The sequence below is a fragment of the Nelusetta ayraudi genome, unplaced genomic scaffold, assembly GCF_046127955.1.
Source record: "Nelusetta ayraudi isolate G7.1 ecotype Tasmania unplaced genomic scaffold, CSIRO-AGI_Nayr_v1 ptg000042l, whole genome shotgun sequence".
Classification (NCBI taxonomy): domain Eukaryota; kingdom Metazoa; phylum Chordata; class Actinopteri; order Tetraodontiformes; family Monacanthidae; genus Nelusetta; species Nelusetta ayraudi.
The window spans coordinates 522,501-547,665 of NW_027466092.1; the positions used below are offsets into that span (position 1 = coordinate 522,501).

The 25,165-nt window shown below is 47.5% G+C and overlaps 2 protein-coding genes and 1 long non-coding RNA gene across 5 annotated transcripts in view; 1 reads left to right on the forward strand and 2 right to left on the reverse strand.

Moving 5' to 3' along the window:
• LOC142893165 (uncharacterized) overlaps positions 1 to 25,165 on the reverse strand; it is a 164,969-nt gene that overhangs the window by 981 nt on the left and 138,823 nt on the right. The window lies entirely within an intron of this gene.
• cunh10orf90 (chromosome unknown C10orf90 homolog) lies at positions 610 to 18,055 on the reverse strand. 3 transcript variants are annotated; one of them, XM_076033448.1, is made up of 10 exons: positions 15,957 to 17,880; positions 14,941 to 15,010; positions 12,120 to 12,226; positions 9,147 to 10,248; positions 6,013 to 6,171; positions 5,595 to 5,710; positions 4,663 to 4,828; positions 3,797 to 3,860; positions 2,728 to 2,818; positions 610 to 1,167 (listed from the first exon to the last, which is right to left on the reverse strand). In XM_076033448.1, the coding sequence occupies exons 1-10, from the start codon at positions 16,485 to 16,487 to the stop codon at positions 1,129 to 1,131; spliced, it is 2,445 nt and encodes an 814-aa protein (XP_075889563.1). In that variant the 5' UTR covers positions 16,488 to 17,880; the 3' UTR covers positions 610 to 1,128. The 3 variants fall into 3 exon arrangements, with proteins under 3 accessions (XP_075889563.1, XP_075889564.1, XP_075889562.1); XM_076033449.1 differs by lacking the exons at positions 610 to 1,167; positions 2,728 to 2,818 and adding an exon at positions 3,060 to 3,209 and having other exon boundaries at positions 15,957 to 18,054; XM_076033447.1 differs by lacking the exons at positions 610 to 1,167; positions 2,728 to 2,818 and adding an exon at positions 3,067 to 3,495 and having other exon boundaries at positions 15,957 to 18,055.
• Positions 19,564 to 25,165, forward strand: part of dock1 (dedicator of cytokinesis 1) — a 145,411-nt gene continuing 139,809 nt past the window's right edge. Inside the window, exon 1 of the mRNA XM_076033446.1 lies at positions 19,564 to 20,024. Within this exon, the coding sequence (XP_075889561.1) occupies positions 19,982 to 20,024 (43 nt within the window). The 5' untranslated portion in view covers positions 19,564 to 19,981. The remainder of the gene's footprint in view (positions 20,025 to 25,165) is intronic.

Consider the following 25,165-nt stretch of genomic DNA (forward strand, 5'->3'; position numbering starts at 1 on the left):
TCGCAGTCCGTCATGAGACGGAGACAAAAGGCCCATTCAGAGCCGGAACGTCCATTAACGGGCCGCTTGCAGTGAGAAGGTCACATTCCTCTATCCTGGCAGCTGATAGCTGGAGCTGAACGACAGCAGAGCCACTCTGGGCTCCTTCCTGTTGATCGCTGCTGTAATGAGGTCCCATTTCCCTCCCCTCCCCCCTCCCCCACCCACCCGTCTTCCCTCCCTCCCTCCCCCCGTCCCCACCCCTCCTGGTCGGGGCTGTGAGGCATAATGAGGGATTCTGTCTTCTCTTGGTGCTTCACATCACAAGAGATCATGTGAAAGTGTCGCGCAGGCCGAGGTCACCCTGCTGGCCCGTCAGCCGCAGGATTCTGGAGGAGGGAGAGGAAAGTGTTGGAGACTGCGGCCATCAGGCCAGCTGAGCGCCTCGCACACACACACACACACATGCATCTGTTTCCCCTCAAAACACAAATCTGTGGGAATTTTTTAAAGCTGCACAACATGGTCAACAGCCTCGCTGCTGCTGCTGCTGCTGCGCATCAGTTCAGAATTGTAAAACATGTTTTTAAAAAGCCGGCTTAAGCCAAGTGAAAATAAAACCCCCTCAGGTTAGGTTTGTGCAACACTCTGGACAAAAAGTGTTTTTTATTAACATTAAGGCAGAAGCTGCATCACATTCAGGCGGAGAAAGAGTTTTGGAGTTTTCCTCTGGTAGCCGTTCATCATGTCTGGACGGACGGACACAGTCAGGGAGGGGAAAAAATAGAGTGTGGAGCCATGATAAATGTTTTCTGGCTTTGTGACAGATCGTCGTGGTGGATTTATCGCTCAGGAAAACAGATGTTACACTTTGAATCGGAGACAGATTTGAAAAGAAAAAAAAAAGCAATGTTCCAGGTTCCTCTTCCAGTTGAATGACGACCTCCAGAGACATTTTCATTTGTTCACCCAACAAAACTTGAGTTCACATTATCAGTGAGAGAGAGAGAGAGGGAGAGAGAGAGGGAGAGAGAGAGGGAGAGAGAGAGAGAGAGAGAGCGAGAGAGAGAGAGGGAGAGAGAGAGAGAGAGAGAGAGAGAGAGCGCTGCAGGCCGTGTCACGTCCTCAGACTGGTCTGGTGCTGCTGACTCAGCTGTTCCCTCTCAGGAGAATCTGATCCAACAGCCTCTGCAACGAGACAACACGGTTCACTTCTTCACGTCTTCTCCTCAGCAGCAGCAGGTGAGAAACATGAGCAGAACCTTCCGTCCTCGCCCTGGTCTGCAGGAACCTGGCAGCGGCCCTGCAGCAGCGTGTGGTGGTGGTGGAGGAGCAGCTGTGTGCGTGTGTGCGTGTGTGTGCGTGTGTGTGTGTGTGTGTGTGTGTGTGTGTGTGTGTGTGTGTGTCAGCAGCTAACTGAAGGGCCTTTTGTTCCAGGACAAACAGGCCACATCCACTCAGCACAATGACAGCGTTCACAGTGGGGTTTTTTCTGTCTGTAATGAGGCAGTGTGTGTGTGTGTGTGTGTGTGTGTGTGTGTGTGTCTAGCTTATAATTGTAATCAAAAAAAAAACAAGCCATTTTTACGTGTTAATAATTATGTTCTTTTGGAACATGTTTCAAGAGCCAGCTTCGAAGCAGAGGATCATAAGCGCTTGCAACGACTGACATCTAGTGGAGAAATGTGGTCATTACACAAACAGGACAGAAATAAACCAGAGGTTGTGAATGTGGTTCCATCCATCTCGTCCCGCTTCCCGGGGTTTCTGCTGGAGCCTATCACAGCTGTCTTCTGGCAAAGGCAGGGTGACACACTGGAGATGTCGCCTGTTCATCACAGGGCCTCAGGACATGCAAACCCCACACAGAAAGGGAATCGAACCCACAACCTTCTTGCTGTGAGGTGTCAGCGCTAACCACTGCGTCACCGTGTCACTCTCCCACTTAGTCTCAATATTGTAAATTAGTTCGAAATCCATTTCTAGTATAAAAGATTCCTACAACTGAATAATAAACAAATATAGCATTGTTATTGTCCTTGTTTTTTTCAGCATCAGTGTTGTTTCTCAAGGCCTGATACAATTATGAGCAATTTTGATTTACAATTGCAATGGATGACAACTACAACAGTTGCAAAGCAAGACTGATGGTGGATGAAACGACCAGGTGAGGAGATGAATGTCGTCATAAACTGTTCAAGATTCGAAGAAGAGACACTGGCTACGTGTCTAATCACCAGTCCTGTCATTGTGAGACAACTCTTAAAGATCAGCCTGATGGGGCTGCACCACCCAGCAGCACCCAGCACCCAGCACCACCCTTTGCACGGTTTAATGGAGCCTCTCACAGAACGGCGTGCTATTACTTGCACCATTTGCATGATGGTCACAATCACAAATAAAAGCTCTGCTCCGCCTCTGAGAGGAGCCGCTGGGCTTGTCTGCATCGGTTCTTCCCCGTCTTCACGGCGGCACCACCTCTCTCTCACGCGGTAAAAAAAAAAAAAAAGTTAAAATAGGATCTTTGGTGTTTGGTTTTCATAAAGTCGTTATTTCAAACCACGACATCTGCAGCGGTTTAATAAAACCCCTGCAGCTGCGCCAGCTGCTGCTTGCTGAAGAAGACGAGGACTCGGATACATATTTCATACCAAATGAGGAGCTACAGAGAAGAAAATAGCCATCAGATTTTGGAGCTGCTCTCCGGCTGACGGCCCTCGAGCTTCTAGAAAGAGATGTCGCTGTTACCTTCTTGAAAAGTTCAACTCGCTGCCTGTTGCTCAGCGACGCCTCCTTTTTCTTCTCTTCCTCTTTTTTCCTCTTCACCTCCGACGCCGTGCTGCAAAAACCCCAGCATTGCAAAGACAGAATGAGCAACAAAAATAAAAGCTTTAAAAAAAAACATTAACAGTGCCAGATTATCCATAATTAGTTTGTTTTTTGTCTTTGTTTTTTTTACGTTGAACTTGAAAGGCCTCCTTTTCTCACAGACTCCAGTTAAAATAAATGCTTCGGATCTCTTACATGTTTGGAAGGGTCTCGATGAGGTATCAGCACCATTTGTGACATCACAAAGGGCATTTTCGGAAGGAGGCAAAAGCACACATTTCTTTGTTTTTGATTCAATTTGCTCTCATGGTCACTAACTCGGAAGAGATGTCAGTGTCGGCTGCCATTGCGGCATCACATCGGAATGATTTTCATAACTGGAGTGTTTTAGCACAAACTCTCTGCAAAGGAAGTACAGGAGGGAATTTTTCGGGCTGATCGTTGTGAGGAAAAAGTTCAAAGTGTCTGTACTGTTCAAGCGCAAGAACTCAAAATTAAAATGTGTGGTTTATTGCACAACGCAGGCTTTATCTCCTTTAATTAAACCAAAGTCACCAGGGGGTCACATGAAAATTTTTCAGCTTTAGGCTGAATGAACCCTCCATCCTGGTGTCTGTGTATTTAATGAAAACTAGCACCTGCACCACATCAGCGGCGCCCCTCAGCGGAACAATGAAACCTGCAACACTGCAAAAAAAAAAAAAAGGCTCTGGAATTCATGCAGTTGGCTGACAGGTTCAGCATATTGTCAGAACGTTAATCCAACATTTTCTTTTCTTTTTCAGATCAGTGGTTGGATGTGTCAGACAGGAAAACACAAGTCAGGGTGTTGTCGGTGGGATTGGCTGATGGTTAGAGCAATGGTTTTGGCAGGAGAGTCACATTTTTTCAAAAGGAAGAAATAGGCGTCGGTTTTCAGCTGTCACTCTGTTCAAAAAGAAAAAAAAGGAGAGGAAGCGGCGGCGGTGGAGACTGAGATGGAACTCACTGCTTGGATCTGAGCGCCGTCTCCTTCCCACTAATGGCTCTGTCTCTGGCTTTGAAAAGGTTATCTGGAGGGGGCGAGAGAAGAGAGGTTGCACGTACGCAGACCAGGGAGCGGATCAGTGAGTCACTCCGGCTTTTCTCGCGAGCTGAAGATACTGAAAGCGTCCTCTGTTCCACAAAATAACAAGTCAAATCATGCCGCAGCGCCCCGAGAGAGAGCCAGCGAGAGATTCCTCTGGAAAGGACAGATTTCAGCATCCAGAGGGGGATGTTTACAAAGTCTGTTTTTGTGAGTTCTCTTTCAGACTAAAAGCTTGTGTCTGATGTTTTTTTTCCTTCAATTCCCGGGGAAAAAAATAAAAAAATAAACTCATGCTACTTATTGAAACTGGTTGCTCATCGTGTCCAGCAGAGGGCAGAAAACAGCTGGAGAAAAACCCTCTGCCAGGACCTTTAAACCGTGCAGCAGCCAGTCTGCAGTGTGGCTCCCTCTGAATGTAAAGCAGACTGAGAACTCCATCCACACATTAATGACACACTTGAAGGATGCTGACGTTCCTGTGGAAACGAAGCTTAAACCCCTCTCACACACACACACACACACAAACACACACACACACACACGCACATGCACATGAAATATGCATGATTGTGCAAAGCAGGCTTTGATATTGTGTCATGGAGGTGAACACGTTCACTGTGTGACTAGTGACAAACAGCAAGCTGCAGTTGTGTGTGTGTGTGTGTGTGTGTGTGTGTGTGTGTGTGTGTGTGTGTGGCCGGTCCTGGCAGGGAGCCACTGCAGATGCTGCAGTGGGACAGTAGGCCGAGCGGCGAGGTGAGGCGGGCTGGCCGCTGGCATGCTACCTCTGGGCTGGGCGGAGCCGACCGTCCGGGGCCTGGAGGCGGCGTGAGGATGAGGACGGCGAGCCGAGGCGGCCAGCTCCCGTCTCCGCTGCTTGCGTTGCTCCAGCTCGCGCACTCTGCACTGGGAACGGCTGATGAAGTCCGGCCTGGACCTCTGGAGCGCCTCCTGCAGAAAACCACACACACACGCACACGCGTGTTTGTCCACCAGACGGCTACACGAGAACCTCGAGTGACCTCTAGAATCAAAGTCGTTTTATGAAGGGGGAAAAAATTCTATTCAATCAACTCAGAGATGATTCTTTTTTGTGGAAGTCTTCCACAGCTTCCAAATGAAGAAATGATTCAAACCTGGAATTCCAACTTCAGTGATGTGAGCGGCATCACCTCATTCTGTATATTGTTGTATTCTGTATGTCATTTTTTGTGGAATTTGTCAGTGGCAATGACAGAGCGTGTGGAAGGCATTTGGAGCACTGTGGCGTGATGCATGGTGAAAAAAGTCTCGCTTAAAGGCCCTGTGTGGGAGAGCTAGTGTCACCTAATGGTCACAAAGTGCATCGCAGCTGCAGATGTCATCAAACCCTGATCAGACACCACATCCTGGGGCCTCTTGATGCTCATTGTTGGGGGAAATTACTACTGCTATGATTTTATTTATTTTTTTAAATCAATGTTCACTTTTCATCATGCATATTATTTCTTATTTCATTTCATGCACACCTTTGAATGTTACTCCTGGGTCCTTTAAGTTCACACACAACAGTAACTGACGTCTTCATAAAGTGCTTCTTTAACTCCTGAGTACCGAGGAGACAAAGTCTTCATACGTTAAAAAAAAAAAATGTACTCAGCGGTGAACTTCTGACTCTTTTATATTGGGTCGAGGTTAATCTTTCAACAACTGCTCAAAAGTTTTTTCTTGAGCCTACCTGCAGAGAAAAAGTTCCCTCCGCCCGGTCAGGACCCAGCGGAACAAATACGGCGTGAGGCTGGTGGCGTCGCTGCGCTTGGCTTTGATCAGGCTGCGGCTTGGCGCAGTCTGTCACTACAAAGGAGGAGGGAAAAAAAATCAAATGGGTCTCCGTGACGCGACGCACCACCGCCGCCGCTGCCACTGCGGCTCCACCTGCCCGTGCAGCCCCGCTGAGGCCATCGCATGTCACATCTCGCCAGCTCGCAAATCAAAGCCTGGTGAGGAACTTCAAAGTCTCAGAATTAATTTGGTTAAAGTTGCGAAAACTCGGGAGACGTTTTACGCCTGGAAGCGTGTTTTTTTTTTTTTTTTTTTTTTTTTTTTTTAATTCTAAAAGAAGGCGGTGTTCCGATGAAGTGTGAAATTGTGATTACGCGAGGACGTGAGGACGGTTGTGATTCCCGTGTTTCCTGGAGCCGAGTCCTCCTCGGGTGTTTTCTTCTTGCTGAGTTTCCTCTGAAGTTTGATGTTGGCGATGACGGCGGCAGCGTTGAGGGCCAGCACTTCCTCGGCTGTCTGATTGGAGTCGGGGTCTGAAAGGAGAAGGAGGAGGACGATGAGGCCCCTGAACAGTGTCTAAAACAGTCGGCCACCCCTCTGGCTTCCTCAGTGTGATTTCACGCCGCCCTTCCTCGTCTGGAGGCCGGCCGTATCTAACAGATGAATGTAAACCAGGCCGCCTCGGGTCTCTGCTAATGTGATTAATAGATGGCCCCCCACGTTAATGAATGTGATTAAAGAATAATGAATCATTTCACACTGAGAAAAGACGACGGGAAAGAAATAAAGGGGCCCGATGCTCTCACGGCAGAAAGACTTTGTGATATTTCAAACTCAGCGTCTCCGAGCAGGAGGCGACACTTTGTCATCATCACGGCAGGATGAAGCTGTCTGCTTGAAAACGGGGCCCTCACACCAGGGAAACACGGTCCAAGGTCGCTAATGTTGTCAGTAGTTTGCAATTGCAGTTTGCATGAGAAAGCACAACAACAACAACAACAACAACAGCATGTCCATTGCACCTGTTGAATAATACAGTCAGTGTGACTCTTTAATGGCTCAAAGCGGCTCACTGACGGTGATTACGTTTACACAAACAGCCTAATCGAGCTGTGCTTAAAATTTGTTTTTTTTGTCCCAGTGTACATGCGGCTGAGGATATCGAATTATTCACGGGAACGTGTCCTCCTCCCCAACACAAGGGGGCGATATAAATGTTTTCAGCTTGTTAATCTCCAGTTAACCTATTTCGTTGCACAATAACAAAACAACTGGATCGTGATACAACGCCGGTGTAATGGTCTTCAATTTTAACAAGTTTAAGGAGTATCAAGCTCGGCTTTCAACCATCCATCCGCTCTCTATCGCCACCTCTCCTGCATTGGTGGGTCAAGGACTCAACAAATGAGACATCTGAGCCACAGTGGTGGAAAACACCACCGTCCTTATTTTTGCAACAGTCGTCTGGTTTGTTTTCGCCTGCAGATTATATGACATTATTGACTGTAATCAGGGAGCGTGAGTTAGCCGCAGTTAGCATGGAGAACACGAGGCACTTCCGGGGGGAAATGACACGTCTGGACAAGTGTCTGGACAAGAGACTGCACACGTCTGGACAAGAGACTTTGAAAATCTTCCAAAAGCTGAGTGTGTGACAAGGGAGACGTCACACACTCGACCAACCCCACTTGAGTGGCGTTTCGGAAGTAGTGTAGCATGCCAGTGCCAGCTGATGTTAGCATCAGGGCCACCAGCCACAACCAGCCGTGTTTGTCAAACAGAACAGTAACGTGTAGTTTTTACAAACAGTTTGCAATTTGAATTTTAAATAGAAAGTTGAAAAAGACTGACACTGCCTGTTAGTGCAGTGCATGATTAGTAGATGTGCGCTGCTGTTGTGTTTAGCCACTGGATAAGTGTTGTGCACTGCAGTGCACTGACAGGCAGCTGCAGCCACTCGACTCCTGTCGGCTCCCAGGCTGGACTCTTGGTGTCACTGCCTTGTTTTCGGTGACAACACATACACATCCACAAACACCGCAAAACAATCACGTTCTTATTTGGCCGACAAAGGACTTGACATCATGTGAGCCGCCAAGGTGTTTTTCTTCTCCCTGCTTTGAGGGCAAGGCTGAGCTTATTAACTTAATTGACCCTTGAAGGAGCAATTTGGTGTCTCTTATTCCCGCTGTTAAACACCGACACTGTTGATAAGGTGGGCGGGATTCAAACCCCCACAATTTACAGATTGAGTGCCAAGACAAACTCTATAAAATATATTTCACCCATTTGCTCCATCCAAAATAACAGCAATTTTTGCAGTCTGTGCGACATGGATCTTCATAAACTATGGTTAGACATCAAGTGGCTGTACGATGGCTATTAAAATCGCAGGTTATGACACATGCCAATCTACACCAAAAATAATCTACGCAGCAATAACAAACTGGCTCATTTTTATAATTGCATTAATGTGCGCAGAAAAAGATTAAAAAAAAAAAAAATTTTAAAATAAAAACAGAAAAAAAGATTTTGGAGTTGGTGTTGGCTTGGTAAAAGAGGGAACATTTGAAAATTTAAAATGTATGCTTAACGATAGTGTAACTGATACTCACCAATACCAACAATCACTACATGGATAAAAATGTGTACTTGAGATGACTATTTTTATATTGTCTATCTATCTATCTATCTATCTATCTTAGTGATCATTGCGTCATCTCCTGCTGTATTTCAATTGGTTGGTTAGCAGTCGTTGACCAAAGCCATGTTGGAATTGCTGATATTGTCAGAATTTTATTGCAGGTCGTCTTTGCTTGCATAACTGTGACGCCAGCCGTCCTTGAACCTGTCTGACAGTGCGACTCGAGAGCACCGTTTTTGAGCCACGACCAAAGATTTCACCACGGCGGCCGTGTTTCGCCTGAGACTTGCTTAAATCATAAAGTGTGTAGCAGTCTCGATAAATACAATTCCTACCAAACCCACACATCCTGTGACGCCGGGTGTAAACATCGACTCTGACACCTTCTGCACCCTTGTTTTCACCCTGAGTTGCAGCTTTTGATCCCTCCCCCTGCGGCGCCACAGTAGGAGGAGGAGGGCGACAACTAAAATAGATCATACGTGCAAAGGAGGTGCGACGACAAAAACAGGGTTGGAAAAAAATGAAAGAGCGCCCTCTGCAAGCTGCTGAAGTGATTGGACGACGACACCCCGCTTATCTGCAGGTGGTGGTGGTGGTGGTGTTGGGCGGTGTCGATTGCACCCGAGGCATCGTGTCAATAAAATCTAATTACGTCTATCAGCTAGACATCAAAGGTGAGAGAGCGGATCAAAGAGCCCAGAGTGCTGAGGCACGAGGCGCCGTGTGATAACTTCAATCGGGAACACGGCACAGGCGCACAGAGGGAGCGTAAATTTAGCGCTTTTGGAAAAGAAAGAAAAAAGAGACGAGCGACTCCAGAGCTGACAAGCAGAGTGGCAGAGTGGAAGACAGGGAACCTACCGGGGACCTTGATGAGCGTCAGGCTGGGCGACGCCCTCCTCTCTAGCGGCCCCATGGGATCGCCGCCCTCCCCGAAGCTCCACTTCCTGGCAGCAGGGGGCGCTGCTGTCACCAGCTCCTTGCTGGGCTCGGAGACGTTGCCGTAGCAGCTCTGCGGCCGGACCGACCTTGCCGACCTGCCGGGCCTCATATGAAGAAGAGGGGGCGGGGCCACATCAGTGCCTGTGGGCAGGGCCACAGCAGTGACAGGAGGCGGGGCCACAGTGGCGTGGCCGCTGAGTGTGAGGCTGAGCGTGGAGCGGTGCACGCTGTCTGTATGTAAGGAGGCGTTGTTTGGGGTCAGGACTCCGTCGGGACTCGGATGTGCGCTGGTGTGATGCAGCGTGTAGTCCCCCTGGTGGCCAACGCCGGCGTAGCTGTGTCTGTACTCCAGCTTCCTGCCTCCAGCTGTGGCTGCGGGGGTGAAGCTCTGCCGCCGCTCCGTCACCTTGATGATGGTGGCCTGCCTCCTGCGGACCACCGTGTCCGTGGCCTGGTGGGCCGACAGAGAGCCAGAGGAACCCTCTGGACCAGCACCAGGACCGGGTTCAGGACCAGGACCGGACAGGACGGTCCTCTGCTCCGTCACCTTGACGATGGTGGCCTGCCTCTTCAGCGTCAACTGCCTGGAGATCGGATCCATGGGCTGGTCGGCGGCTGGCCGAGGCGGAGATGGTGATTGGTGGGGGTGGGCGGAGCCTGGCAAGCTGGCGGAGGGGCTGACCTTCCTGGAGGAGATGGAGATGGAGGAGAAGCCGGCTCTGTTCTCAGGGACGAGGGTGGTGACGGCCGAGCTGGTCTGAATGTGCGACGACGGCGACGGCGACTCTGATGGTCCCAGCGGCGCCGTCGCCCTGAGGGGCTGAGTCCTCGGCCAGCCGCCCCCTCCACCGCCGTTTCCCCCTTGCAGCGGAGGGCGCCGTTGGGCAGGAGAGCCTCGGTGTGGGGTGACCTGGAGGGGGTCGGACCGGCTGCCTTCTGGGAACGTCGGGGCTCTGTTGGAATTCCAGCCTCTCCTCAGTGCCTGCCAGCCCACCGGTCGGTCGGAGTAGCTCACCAGGGCCTGTTTGAGAGAACAACATGAAAATGTCAGAAAAAGTATCACAAGTAAATAATTAAATAAAAAACTCTGCTGTGTATTGATCCTGACCATTTAAAGGCCCTGTATTCTGCAAAATTCCTTTCACCACAGTATTCCAAGACAATGATCTGTAGTTTGAAAAACTGACTGGTCAGAGAATAGTTTGTCCTTCTTCTTCTTCTTCTTCTTCTTCTTCTTCCACAATCCTGATTGGTTATTTTTTTTTGTTTGGGGGGGGTTTGGGGTAGTTAGGGTTAGCGCACTGCATTATAAATTGTCGCCTGAAAAAAATCTTAGCATCTTCAATTTTAATTTTTAATTCAATTTTGTGTCTGTACATTGACTTTGATGGGCAGCTATTCAAGTTCAAGATGTTGGCTCCTCCCACTGACACCAGCGCCTTTCCACACCAGCTCTTTTCCAAACGCCATTCCAAACCTTTAGTTCCCCTAAAGCATCAGCTCTAGCTGGAGGCTGTAAACAGAGGGCTAAATGTGTTTTTGTTTCTAGAGATCCACTCCAGTCTGGGTTGAAAACTGAAGCTCTGAAAAATGGGAGGAGGCAAATACGGGGATTTGAATTTGCATTGAGTTCCAGTTCTGAAGTTGCGAAACATCTCCTCCCCTCTGACTCGCCTCCAGCACCTCGCCTGCTTGCCTCTCTGCTGCTGTCTAGTCAGATGACGGTGGGAATGTCCCAGTGGCCATGGAAGTGTGGCGGCACCCAGCGTGACTCATCCCTCAGCAGAATCACAATCAGAGTCTTTGCGACTCGGAGGAGGAGGAGGAGGCAGAAGGAGGAGGAGGCAGAAGAAAAAGAATGATAAAAATGGTTCCAGTCCGGGGGCAGCAGGAGCCTGATGACGGTGATGGACCGTGAAGAAACACTGATACGTCCCTGCTGCCTGCAGACCAACAGTGGTGGAAAACCTCCCGAGCCACATTAATCACATCCAAACCAAGTGGAGCTCGAGAAATCCTGCACTTGGAGGCTGAGTCTCAATTGTTGCTGAGTCCACACACACACACACACACACACACACACACACACACACACACACACACACACACACACACACACTCTGACAGATGATCAGGGCTAACAATGGAGCTCATTGACAGTTCATCTAATTAGCTGTTCTGTATTCTGATGGAACACAAAGTTTTGACCTCTACATATATGTGTGTGTGTGTGTACATATATATATATATATACATATATATATATATATATATATATATATATATATATATATATATGTATATATCCACACACACATGCACACATACACACTCACGTGCACACATACACACACACATATACACCCATATATTTTTGTCCGTCCTAAAATTTATTTTCCCTTGATGTTTCACAAATTATTTTTATGCCTGTGACGACGCCATCATGACACCATAACTACTCACAAAACTTGTCAAGCGGATAGAAAACTAAAGAATATAATACGTCTTCTCTTCCTCCAGCGTGTGCAGACAAACATTCTTATTTATTCCTTGCAAGGAGTGACAGCCTTTTGTAGGACTGTGCAGACAAATGAGGCCCTTGTTGTTGCTGTGTCCATAAACAGCCAATAGTGGGACTCTAAATCTGTCGTCTTTTAAATTCTAAGGAAGAACAACCGGGACGCAGCAGCAGCAGCAGCAGCAACATCAGCAGCAGCACCGTAATGTTCAGCAAATATACACGTCACAATTTGAAGGCAGAGAACATCTAAATCTCAGGTACTCCACTCTGTACGTCAGTCATACTTACTTTGCGTTACTTCTCAACCTTTGTAAATGAAAAACAACAACAACAACAACAACGGATCAGCAACAGCTGATAGTTTGAGTCACCTGTTTGGTGGCGGGAGGCTCCTGAGTGGCCGTCCTCAGGCTCCACCAGTCCCTGGCAGCACCGGACCTCCTCCTGCCGCCCCCCTCCTCCTCTTCCTCCTCCTCATCTGGAGATGAAGGCAAAACAGATGAAGCACTAGAAGTCACATTCCTCTCGAGAAGCCCCCACACACTCCACTTCCTCCACACACACACAAGCAGGCAGCATGCCAGTGTTGACACTGTCAATAATTGGTGTCAGGTGCAGCAGAGTGAGCCCCGCCCTCAGGAGCTCTGATGCAAATGTGGCTGCTGGGCCTCGCTGCTCTCCGGCTGACGACTCTATCGCCTCAGAAGTGGATTTACACCCCGCTGCCGTTACCAAGGGAAGCACACTCGAACCCCTTCAAATGCTTTGAGGATAACCCATGTTGTGATATTATTAATAATAATGATAATGAAATAAAAACATAACGTCACTTCTCAATAGTGTGATTACAGCTGGTGAGCGAAGCCGCTGCTCCACCTGTTGCTGCCGCTGTTGCCACGAAAGAGCTTCTCTCATTACCGCCCACTAACAGAGCTCAAATAACCGTCTTTTCTGCACCAGCGGCCTCAACCTTAATATCCCAGAGGATCAGAGAGAGGTTGGGGGGGGTGGGTCTGGCAGACACCCACTCATCCTCAGTTTATGCCTGAGGAGTTTCAAGTGTGAGTGGGACCGTAATGAACAGCGAGGTCCAGCTCTGTCGCAGGTTGCCTCATTAACGCCGAAGCCTTTTTGGAGTCAGTTAAACTTGACTTTTATGGATGGAAGGAGGGAGGGAGGGAGAGTGGGAGAGGTGTCCAGACAGCGAGCGCCACGACTGCAAAGGATTATGGGCAACAAAGTAACAAAGTACAGAGTGAAAGACGAGGAAGAGAGGCTGGTCCCGCGCCAGCTGGATGGTGGGCCGACCAGTAACTGTGAGACTTAATTGGTTGTTGGCAAAGATCGGGATCTTTTTCTCATTTTCTTTCGCTCTTATGTTTAGTTTTCAAATGCAAAATTGATGAATTTGTAGGAGAAAAAAAAGAGAAGCCACACACGCTTTGAGGTCTTTAAGTGACTCATTATTTTTTATTCAGCTAAAAAAAATAAGCCAAATACTTCATTAACTTCTACATCTGGGCCAGAGAATCCCAGTTGATGCAAAATGCAGTAGGTATAAAATGCAAAATCTCCTCATTGCTTTTCTATCACCGTGCCTGTGCAGCAAATGGCTCATAAAGGCTGGTGAGAAAAAAATAAATGAAGCAATCCTAACCTACATTATCAACTGTATGGAGGTGTGCAGTTTGTTTAGCTTGCGCTAGAAGCTCTCCAGCAACAGCAGCACACAGAGGCCACTCACACCGCTTCGGTCTCTCCAAGACAAGTTGTTTTGGTTTTCGTGGCTGCCGTGGATAGATGGATGGAGAGCTCTGACTTCTGCTAACAGCAGCAGCAGCAGCAGCAACAGCAGCAGCAGCAGGAGGAGGAGCACGAGCCTCCTGCGAGCTACAGCTTCAAGAAAACAAGGCCAGGGTTGGAGGGTCAAGCCGAACATCATACCCAGCGTACGGAGCAAGATTAACACTGGGCCCCAGCTCTGATCAGCCTGCATCTTTCAGAGTGTGTCCGTCCCAGACCTCCGCTAACACGTCACACAGCAACCAGAACTGGCCGGGTTGCACTTCCTGTCTTTGTATCAAAGTGACAGTTCAGTGGATTGCTCACAGAAAGTATGAAGCAGAAGCTAATTAAATGCGGGTAAACTGTGCACTGGATAAGCCTGCGGCTCTTCTGGGCCTCCATATGAATTTAGCCCGCAGCTCAGTTTGTTCTTTAACAGCAATGAGGCACCAAAAGAGGAAAACAAATGGAGCCTTTGTGCATTTGGGTCTTTATGTACAGCTACACTACCGTGCACAGAGCGCAGCTCCCTGGCATTCACTTATCGGAATATGTCACAATGTCTTTTAATGTGCTACAACCAGCCTCCTGGAATCCAACATGGCAGCCCATTCATTTCATTGGTGTCGCTCACCCAGCACATATGCCAAAAAGTTTTTTACCTCATGGTTACTTCTGCATTATGCAGCCCATTGAGCATGTGCAGCAGTGTCACTTTCCATCATGCCTCTGTAACTCACAGGATGTACCAGGACGCTTCAGCCAATCAGAACAAGCTAAGACACAGCAGGTATGGCACATGTGATGTCACGCCTGGAATAAGCCCTTTTCTGACGATTGTCTGACCTTTAAACACTTTTTTTTAGAAAGATTAAAAGTCCAGGACTTAAAAAAAATCTACCATAAAAGGTTATTATGAACCTATATGAACCGTGTTTCAAGCCTTGGCTACAAGAGGCAACACAGCTGTCAAATAAGTGTGAACTGCTGACTGTGTATAATAATAAAAAGGGTGGAACTTCCACATTCTAAAAGGGAGGCCAATGTGGAAGCGACAAAAACCTGCATTCTATCGTTTGGCCAGCAGGGACCACCAAAGTTGGTTGCAACATTACTAAAAATTACTTGCTGTCAATACGGAAAGGAATGTTAATGAAAGAATGTGGGAAGAATGCTTTTGGGGCAAAATGGGGTTTTGGCTGCAGTACTTTGAGTGGCCACTGGAAAAGAATCCCACTGCCACCATATTGCCAGTCTGGTATCCAGTTCTTATAATACATCTATGAACCAGCCTCTGGTTTCAGAACATAGAGTGTTTGCAAACCAATGGGTGACGCCACGATGACTTCGTCCATGTTTACATACAGTCAGTGTTATGAATTGTGCAGACAGTGTGTGAAAACGCACCCTGGTGTCTGTTGCTGGCTGCACCTCGACTCGTCTGGATGGTAGGAGCAATGGGCTGCTTCAGCTTCACCTGCAAAATCAACAATTTGCAAATAATAGCTCCAAAGACTTTTAGAAGAACACTGCAAAAATTGATTTTGTAGTAAACATCCTCACATCACTGTGATCTTGCAACAATGAGAGCGATCTGAAACTGCTGTTAGTGGTTAGCTTAGCCTGTCAACAAATTATCGTTGCCCCTCGTTTGTGTAAATCATGGCGAAAAAAGAAATCAAATTTTGAGAGAAAAGCTCTGATTATCTTGTTTGGCTCTTGAAGCTGAGATAAACTAAACGATCAGCTTTGTGTTTACAGTTCAGCTGCCAGGGTGCAATTGATCGCTGTTTCCTAAACAGTTTTGAGCTGCTCGGCTTTGAAAAATAAGATGTCATAAATCTCACTTAAACCTTAAAATCTTCTCCATTCAGGGTGGGGGAGGGGCGTGCTTGGCGCACAAATTCAGTCGAACAAGCTTGCACATAACAAGAAGATCGTTCGTGAAGCCACGATACCGCTTGACTGCATTAACAAAAAAAGAAAGAAAGAAAAAGAAATCCCACTTCAGTTTTCTCTGCAGAGCTCCTTCATATTTGCAGCCACGGCTCTAAGATGAGTTGTAAACCTTTGGTGAGTGCGTGTCGCTCCTGCAGACTCGGCTGTATTCAGAGCTATGAGTCGTCCCTGGGTAGCTGAGTACTTGACTACAAATGGCTCTCTGTGCCTGTGTGTGTGTGTGTGTGTGTGTGTGTGCAAGCCTCCCTAACACTATATGCACCATCACCTCCGCTACCCTCAGACTTTCCCGGCTTACACCTTTGAACCAGCAATGTAACAATTACTGAGCCCAGTAGGATATCCGAGTCAAATCCAGGGCGAACCAGTTGGCTCTGTCGGCAAATACCAGTTTGCAAAAAAAAAAGAAGGGAGATGTCTCACTGAGTCTAAGGAGCAAAATTGGTGTTAATAACCTGCTGTACCTGGCCTGCGGGATGCTCTATACCCTGGATGGACTTCGGGGCCCCACCCACTGTCACTCTTCTCTGGATGGGCAGCCACCCGATTTTGACCGGCGGCAGGGAACACAGCTGAGCACGTTCCTTGACCGGAGTGTGCATGATCCGGGCTCTGTCCCAGCTGCCCCAGCGCTCCGGAGAAAGCGGCGCACTCTGGAGGGACTCCTGGCTGCCCGGTGAGCTCACACTGCCGTAAGTGGACGAATCCCGACTGGAGGGGGGATTCCCCGTCGAGGATCTCAAGGATCTGGATCCTCCTCGCTGGTCGTGTCCTGGATCCCTCAGCAGGTCCTTCTGCAGCCTCTGCAGATGCTCCAGCCAGTGATCCAGCTGACCTCCTTCGATGGCGCTCCGGGGCCGAGGAGGACGAGCCGGCCGAGGCACCACGGCGAGGTCCTCCCTCTCCGCCAGTAGGCCGTCCCAGTAGGACTGGTCCACGGATCTCCTCCAGCTCGGAGCACTTCGCAGGTGGGCAGCTGGCCTGCGGAGAGTCATCCTACCTCCCTCCCGCTCCGGTCTGGAGCTCAGGTAACCACTCTCGAGTTTCAGTCCACAGTGAAAGCTGCTGGTGTCAATGAGAACCTCTCCACAGAAACCCACAGTGACGAGTCGGAAGGCTCATCCTTGTGGTGGATCTGCCAAGGACGACAAACAACTCAAAAATTCCCCCAAATGGAAAAAAAAGCTCACAGGGACATTTCTGTCTCCTGCTTCTCACAACAAGAAGAGAAATAAACCTCCCCAGTCGTCACTCAGACGTCCCTCCTTCTGCCCCACCCCCTCCTCTCTGCTCGCTTCCGGCTCTTTACAGGCCTTCAGCACCGTCAAGAGACAACCTTCTCCATCTTGATGTATGAACGAGGTGCCGGTGGGCGCCGTCTCCACTCCACACAGACACGTAACAATGTGAGGGGATCCTTGGTGGACAAAAGAGTCTCTGAGCACAAGAAGATCCACGAGACCGAAATAGACAAGGGAGGGGTTTGGTGGGGTGGGGGAAGAGGAGGGCTCAGATGGAGAGAAAGAAAAACACTTGTTGACTGGTGTCACCATGGGCGTTGACTCCAAAACAAACACAGAGCGGCTAAAGCTAAGAAACTTTTCAAAAAAACTGTTTTCTGCACCTTATGTGCTGTCATTTTATAGATATATAAATGAAGAAATAAAAACCTCTCTGACACGGAGGCGTCCCAGCCAATGACGCAACATCACTAATCAAGCACATTATCCGTGTTGTTCCAGTTAGGAGTCGACGGCTACCGGCTTCAGAAATACTCTTTGTTGAAACTCTGCCCCCCTGCCGCTCGGCTCTGTGATCTCGTGGTCGGCGGATGACGATGACGAGGCCCTGCCGTCCTCACGCCTCTGGGCCATGAACCATGTGACTGAAGAAGCATCGGCATCGTTAAGAGAAAACAGGCCAGTGTCCTCTCGGGTGTTCAACCGTGACCCACATGATGTCCTGCGATGCCTCCTGTGAAGATACAAGAAAGAAGGAATCTCGCCTCTGGCTGCAGGGAGGGAAACAGAGAGAGGGGGAGAGAGAGGGAGAGAGAGAGAGAGAGAGAGAGACTGTCTCAGAGTTTATTGACTGAAACGTCAAAAAGACGGCAACTCAAATCTACTCGGTGCCAAATAAAATATCAGTCGGTGACAGAGACAAGACATTTTTAAGAACCTGCGACCTGCTTGAAGAATCTAATTAGAGCGGAGAGAAAAATTAAAAAGGTCAATCTGGTCTCACATGTTTCCTGCTCGGCCTGGAAAATTACCAAAACAAATCAATAATATCCATTCGCTCATATTTAAACAAGGCTTCAGCAAGGCAGTTGAAATGTTTTGGAAGTAAGTTTGAAAGCTATGGCGCCCTCTGCTGCTAAAGGTCCTGATACAACACAAGATGACTCATCTTTAAAAGAGGGCACAAGGTCATTAACATGTGACTTTTCACACTACGATGTAAACACAAAATGCAATAAAGATATCATGTGTTTACATTTCATGTAAACACTAACCCCAATCCTAGTAGGAACAAGCTGAAATAGGTTTATTACTAATATTAACATTAGTGAGGATTTCCTGTTGTCTAATTTATAGGAATGGTGACAGGCCGACTGTTACGCAGTTACCTTCAAAACATAAACAAATACAAACGTAAATACAAAAAAACTACAGTAACAATTAGAATATACTAACAGTCATATAGTCATTTTAGGTTTCTTCTTATTAACACTTATATATTGAGTCATGATCTCACCCTGTGTTCAGCCCAAGGACACATTTCTGGCTCCGCCATGGTTGCCACACACAACAATGTTGCGTGAAAAAGACATTCAGTCGGGAAAATACAGCAGAACCTGGTGAACCTTTCACTGAACGAGTGAGGGAAATGTATTATCCAAATGTATTATTACTCATTTGAAAAAAAAAACTTTTTTTAAATAAAAAAAATGCAATTAAATCACTTCTATTACGTGCAGCTGTTTCAATTATGCCAGTGCCATGAGTTGTCCTATTAAGGAAAACCTATTAGTCATTTATTAAGGTCTTGTATAAGTCCTGCATTATTTTTTTTAATTCAACTTTAATAATTATCATGCTATATACATGCGGGAAGCTGGAGGACTACGGGAAAATGATGGTCCATTAAAGTGACTTAAAGTATAGCAGATCTATTTTGTGTGAGTGTTTCTTAAAAATGTATTAAAGGTCTTATATTCATAAACATAAGAATTCTCCAGAAAACAGCATATTTAGCCTGTTTTTTTTTTTCTTTTCAGTCGCCTGCATAATAACATCAAGGGTTTAAAGGTTTCTGCTGAAACTGATGCTTGGCTGGAGCTTTCACAGGTTTGGACAGTAAGGAAAACATGAAGGAGTAGCCATGTGGCTGTAAGTGTGAGTCACCTGGGGCGGGGGTCTCTGGACCCTCTCTGACATCACAAAGGTCTAGTTTTCATTTTCAGAAAAGTCAGTTCTGTTCAAGAGGGTTTGAATCATTTTGCAATGGCTGTGGTATTCAGAGAAATGAACTGTAACTGGAAAATGTCAGTAAAGTGAAATTTTGCGATAAAAGACAGAATTTTCATTTCAAAAAAGGTTTTGCTCTTTATACTCTTGTGATATGTGAGCTAGAGGAGAGAAAGTACTGGCAGCTCCAAAGAAACTAATAAAAAATGTATTTTGGTGATATGTAAAATACACACACACACACATATAATATAAGCAATATATTTCAGACAGCTAAACTGGGGCGAAGTGATTGAAACTTTTATGAAATTTCTGAAGTGAAATGGGACCTTTAAAGCGGTTTGAGTAACAATTGTTCTTTTGTTATATATTATACAACTGCGTTTTGATTTATTACGGTCGTAAGACTGGACGACCTTCTCTATCGTGAAGGTTCCAATCTAACAATAAGCCATGGCAATAAAAACAGCGGCTAAAAAGAAAATACGTGACACAATCACCGCAACTACAAAACTCGTCTTCCTGTATTGGAGGGTGTAAACAGTCCGGGGCCACCTGTTTGTCTGTCACCACACTCGCAGAGTCGACCGTCCTGAAACTGATCTGATAAAAAACAAACAGAGAGCCGCGGCGAAACGAGGCCAAGCTGCGAGTCCATTGAAAACTTTCTCACACTCCGAACATCACTCCAGTTTCCGCTGCCTGGCTTGTGAGCAGCAGCAGGAGCAGCAGGAGCAGCGGCGGCGGCGGTAGTAGGAGTTGTAGTAGCTGCTGCTGGTGGAAGTTCAGCCTACAGCCGGGAAAGAAAAAAAAAAAAAAAGTTGCGGATCCCTTTCTCCCCCTATCGGAGCGTCCTGGCTGTCACCGGTGGAAAATGGCTGCTCAGAGTGGCTCCCTGAGGCTCCCACACAACTGAACACCGTCCCGCTCCTGCTCCACAGGCGGCGGGAGGAAAAAAACAAAACACCGGGAAGTTGTTTTCGTCTAACGGGACTCGGGAGCTGCGAGGAGGACCGACCATGTCTCGCTGGGTGCCCACCAAGAGGGAGAAATACGGCGTCGGTACGTAAGAAAAGTTGCCGTCCGCTCCATCGCTACTGCCGCCACTGCTGCTGTTGCTAGCTGGTAGCTCGGCTCCCGCACTCTCGTGCCACAACTTCATGGATGAGTATTGTTTCGTGAAACTTTATTGTGTTGCCGTGTCACGGCCCTGGCGTGGCTGGCTGGCTGGTGGCATTTATTCACTTATTTCTTTGTTTGGAAAAGTGCTCAGATGCGTGTATTTTGTTTGTTGGTTGCGCTGAAAAGTGCAGCACTCGGAGGAGGAATGTGTGTCTATTGTGCGGCCGCCCCGGACCGGGAATTGTCGGGAGGGAGGCGCGCCTCTGCTGCCGCTGCTGCCGCCTCTTCCTGCCTGTGCTGTGCTGCTGTGGGGCCTCGCTCGGACCGGACTAGCTGCTGCTGACCGGAGCACAGTTTCTCTCTCTCCCTCTCCCTCTCTCTCGTTGTTGCTGCTGTTGTTGTGTTTGCTCGGTGTCCTCCGGGGAAGTGGCCGCTGCCGTAACGGTTGCGGCTGTTTAGAATTGTTTGACTTCCTTAATCGGGTTTGAGGGCAGAGCAGCGTGAGAACTACGGAGCGCGCGCGCGCACACACACACACACACACACACACACACACACACACACACACACACACACACACACACACACACACACACACACACACACACACTGTCCCTTTCAGCCTGGATTATTTAACCGCAGGAGTGTCTCTCAATGCGCACAAAGTTCACGAATCAAATGTGGTTGCGCAGAAACAAAAAGGTGGGAATCCCATTTCCCTTTGAGGGAGATCCGTCATATAATGAGCTTTCCTCCATGAATACAACTAGGTAGTAACGTGACCAATGTTGATAAATGGTCTGTGGACTGAAACTGCAGCCAGATAAACTGCAAATGCAACAACAAAAAACAGTTCGCTCTCTCTCTCTCTCTCTCTCTCTCTCTCTCTCTCTCTCTCTCTCTCTCTCACACACACACACACACCTACGTGTGTATATCTATGTATATATATATATATATGTGTGTGTGTGTGTGTGTGTGTGTGTATAGATAGATATGTGTGCGTATAAATATATGTGTAAATTTGTGTTGTGTGTGCGGAGACTGCAGCTCTACCACTGATGAAGCCTCAATCGTCTTCATTTTGCACTTCTTTTCTATCAAATTACTGGGAAAACCAACTTGTCTTCACTGCTTTCTCAACATATTGAGAACCACTGTCAAAAATAATCTCCAAACATGAAGTCTTTTTTTCTCTTAAAATCATGGAATGGCCGTCTCAGCCGATGTTGAATATAGAAATTCTCTCTGCTAGTTCAGTAACCTTGGATAGAAAGTCATAAGTTGGAGATAGTTTCTTGTGAGGAGAAGCGGAAACGATTGAGGCTTCTATTTTGTATTCACACTCACGTCACTTATTTTTCAGGCAAACAGTGACATGTTAGCCAAGATACTGTCACCGTTTTTATCTGCTCCTGTTATTCAGTTTGTGCTGTTGTTGATTTTTAATTTAGCTTCACATTTTTCTGCTCCCACACTGCCACATCTGACATCGCTGCTCTTGTCTAGAGGTGTGAAACTCTGTATTTGACAGTTTTCCTTTACTTATTCATTTTTTTACACAGAGTGGAAAGCTGGCTGTGTAATAACAAGCTTGTCTCCTTGTCTGGCTTGTATCCTATCCTTTCCAGAGCTTGCTGACAAAGTGTGTTGCAGCGCAGCAAACAGTGGGTTTCCGTTCGAATGGTCAGCTTACAATTGCAATGAAAAGAAGAACAGTGAGCAGGGACGGTTCAGCGCGAGTGTGCCCCGGTTGCCCGACATGCACCACTAAAATGCTAGAAAATCTTCATCTAAATCTTAATATTCAGTTAATCCTGAATTTCCTGGGATTTTCCTAGAGCGTTGTGGCCCTGCCCCGTCAGCATCATCTGTAAATTAGACCTGTTTCCCACAGGGGGAAAGAACCAGGTAGGAAGCACCGTGCTGCACCCGGTGTCTGGAAGCTGCAGCAGCTGCAGCTGCGTGATTGATGCTGATGCTGACTGATGGATGAGCTCAGCAGCCTGTGCAGAAGCTTTGATGATGGCAGTCCCTGCGCGGTAGCCATGTGCACGGGGACGTGTGAGCTTGCTGTTTATTTTTAGCCGAATCTGATCCGCACGCTGGCTGGTGTGACATCAGACCTCGAAGTGACGTCTTTTTCGACTATTTGGGAGAAGTTGAAAGTGGAGATTTTTCACCAGATCCTGGAGGGGGAAAAAACCAAAACGGTGGTGACTGAGTGGATGGGTCATCATCAGCAGCTGCAGCCGAAGAGTCAGAGATACTTTGTTCCCGCTGTTTCACTCCGCCCGCCCGTCATCAGGATCATGATGCATCCTGGGAAATTGTGACTGCGTCACTGACACCACTTGCTGCTCGCCCTCTTTCTCCTCGCCGGCGATTTGTTACGACCCACTTAGATGCGGGACTTCGGCTAACGTGTGTGATTATGACGGCCCATTAATCTTCCCATAATTGAAGCGATTAATCGACCAATCGGATTACGAGTCGCTCGGGTTACTCAATGTTGAGCTCTCAGTTTTTTCAAATTTGGCTCGGGATTGTTTTGCAGCTTGTGCGTTGCTCATTAGGAGCAAAGACAACGAGTAGAAATTCACTTTGCAGCTGATATTGCAAATATTCCTGATTCAAAGACAGGCGGGATAAGCTTGTCGTGTGTAAACAGGAGGTTGCACACGTCTGGGTGTCCTCGCCAGGAAGTCCATGTCCATGCTGTGTCTAAGATAAAATGCCCCTGTACTTTAGACTCTCTATTGCACACAGTGATTCTGCATCTGCTGCTGCGGACAGGGATTCCTGCAACCACTGGCCACGTCTGTGGATCTTCTGACAGTCTCTCTGCAGAAGGATGAACGTTTCAGTCCAGCTCGAACCTCTGGAATGGTGGCAGCGACTGCGTGATGATTACGTCATGTCGATATGGTGCAAAAAGTCTGAGAGGAATGTTTCCAGCACGCTGTGAAATCTCTGCTATGAAGAATTAACACATTTATGAAGGCAACATGTTGCCTTCATAAATGTACGGCATTTGGTTTATTTTTGGTGAAGTTGTGGCTGTTGTTGATTCATTAACCCACCAGATTGATGGTTGATATTGCAACCTGGTTTGTAACCATTAAGCAAAAAGGTTTCCTTGTTGTAAACAGTCAAGATGACAGGCTTTTCTTTTTTTTTTTTTTTAAAGCTGTTCTGCAAGTTGCACTTGGCAAAATCTTCAGGCCTTTTTTGCACTAAGTTTCTGCAGAGCTTTGACTTCGCCCTGTTTGCATGAATGGTCCAAAAGCTGCACTCTGCACTTACAGTGAGATTCTCACTGCAGCCGAGGTTTGTGCACTGCCTAATTTTTCTCCTGCAGCGCCTGGAAATCAGTGAACGGCGGAAAAATTCTGACTGCTTCTGACGCTGCAACTTTTTTCGCGGATAATTGTTACCCCCGAGGCCTTTTGCAGGGCCTCTCCTCACCCAAACAGCGTCTGGGTTTCTTCTGGAATGTTCAGAATGCTGCCCGGCCGCCCTGATGGAGCTCAGCTGATTGGCTAAATTGACATAAGTCATTGGCATGCATGAGTCAGCGGCAGCACAGAGAGACTTATCGACCCGTTTTCAAATGGAAATTGAGGATTCGGGGCTGTGACTTCATTTCATTTCTGACCTGCGTCCATGTGATAAACGACCTGCTGGTTGAAGAAATGTTCAAGCGGTATCTCTCTTGACCTTCGACCTGTTTCATTCTCTCGGCCACTTCCGGCTTCACGGCCCCACACAAATCAGAGGGAGCTTCTGAGAAAAGGTTGTAACTGGCCCTGGGGGAGATGTTTTTTATTTTATTTTTTTTATTATTTTTTTTTTATAGTTTCTCTGGGTTCTGTGATGAATTAACCAGCAACAGGTTTTTGATGCTAATTCCAAGCGTCGTCTCATTAATTCTCTTTCATCAGCATGTTGCTGGTCACCCTGAGAGACACTTCAGAGGACTGTGGGCTGCGAACTGGGAGCAGGGACGGGATGATTCGCTGGACGTGCTCATGGCTGTAGCACGTGCCGTCGCTGGTGGTGTTGTTTCATCTCTGGTCTCTCGTCGCAGGTTTAGCTTCCGTTATCCCAGTGTAGAACCCAGCATCGGAAATCCAGTTAGTGGGCCGTGTTTCTGTGCTTGCGGATGCGGGATTAAAGGTCCGGTGCCGGGGTGCTTGTCATGTACTTTGCGTTTTCCGCTGGTCGTTTTTGATGATTTGCTTGTTATTGTCCTCAGTATCTCGTTTGCTGTAACTGTGTGCACAAAATGCTGCTGGTTGATTCCCCTGTGCCCCCCATCAGTCGCTCTGAAAACCGGCTGAGTCCAGCCAACAGACAAAGCCACAGGGATGTGTTGATGCAGCGATGTGCACCACGACACGAGGCCGTTGGAACTGCTGCGCAAAGGAGAGTGAAGTTTTCAGCATTTATAGCTGGTAAAGACTGAAAGCGGACAGAAAAGGTTTAGTTTACCTTTCAAGGACGGCAAAAGAAAGCATTTAAATTGCAGATGAAGAGGTTGCCTTGATATCAAGTGCATCTAACTGGCTGCAGTAAACGGAAACGATGGATTAAAAAATGATTCTGAAAGTTCTTGGTGTTAAACATATTTTAAAACTTGACTGGACAGCGAAGAAGCAGCGGAGGGGCTGCAGCTAACTAACAGGCACGGGCAAACTACGGCCCTGGGGCCATATTCGGCCCGTTAAGTTTTTTTTATCCGGCCCGCCGAACTTGAAGAAATTATTTAGATGATAAAAAAAGGTAATAAAACAGCAGTCTTTCATCATTTCTTCAGTGTTTTAAGAGCCACTTCAACAGAGTGAGACAGTGGGGCTTCAAAGACACAGATTTTATTGTAATGCTTTTGTTCAATTTCAATAGACATTGAAGCACATGTTGTCTACATGTCCCATGATATATTCTTTTCCTCCTATGAGATGGGTCACCAAAACACTCCATCTGCTCCTGCTACGGCCCCTCTGTCTTAGAACCAATTGTGTTTTAGAACCCACCCAGAGTCTCTGATTGTCTCTCAGTGTGAATCATTTCCCTCAACC

Coding starts and splice junctions, on each gene's coding strand:
- cunh10orf90 (XM_076033447.1), bottom strand. CDS start 16,487: ATGACTCTCCGCAGGCCAGCTGCCCACCTGCGAAGTGCTCCGAGCTGG. Junction 10,249..12,119: donor AGCCTCCCGCCACCAAACAG/GTGACTCAAACT, acceptor TCTCTCAAACAG/GCCCTGGTGAGCTACTCCGA. Junction 3,861..4,662: donor CGGCTCCGCCCAGCCCAGAG/GTAGCATGCCAG, acceptor CGCCCCCTCCAG/ATAACCTTTTCAAAGCCAGA.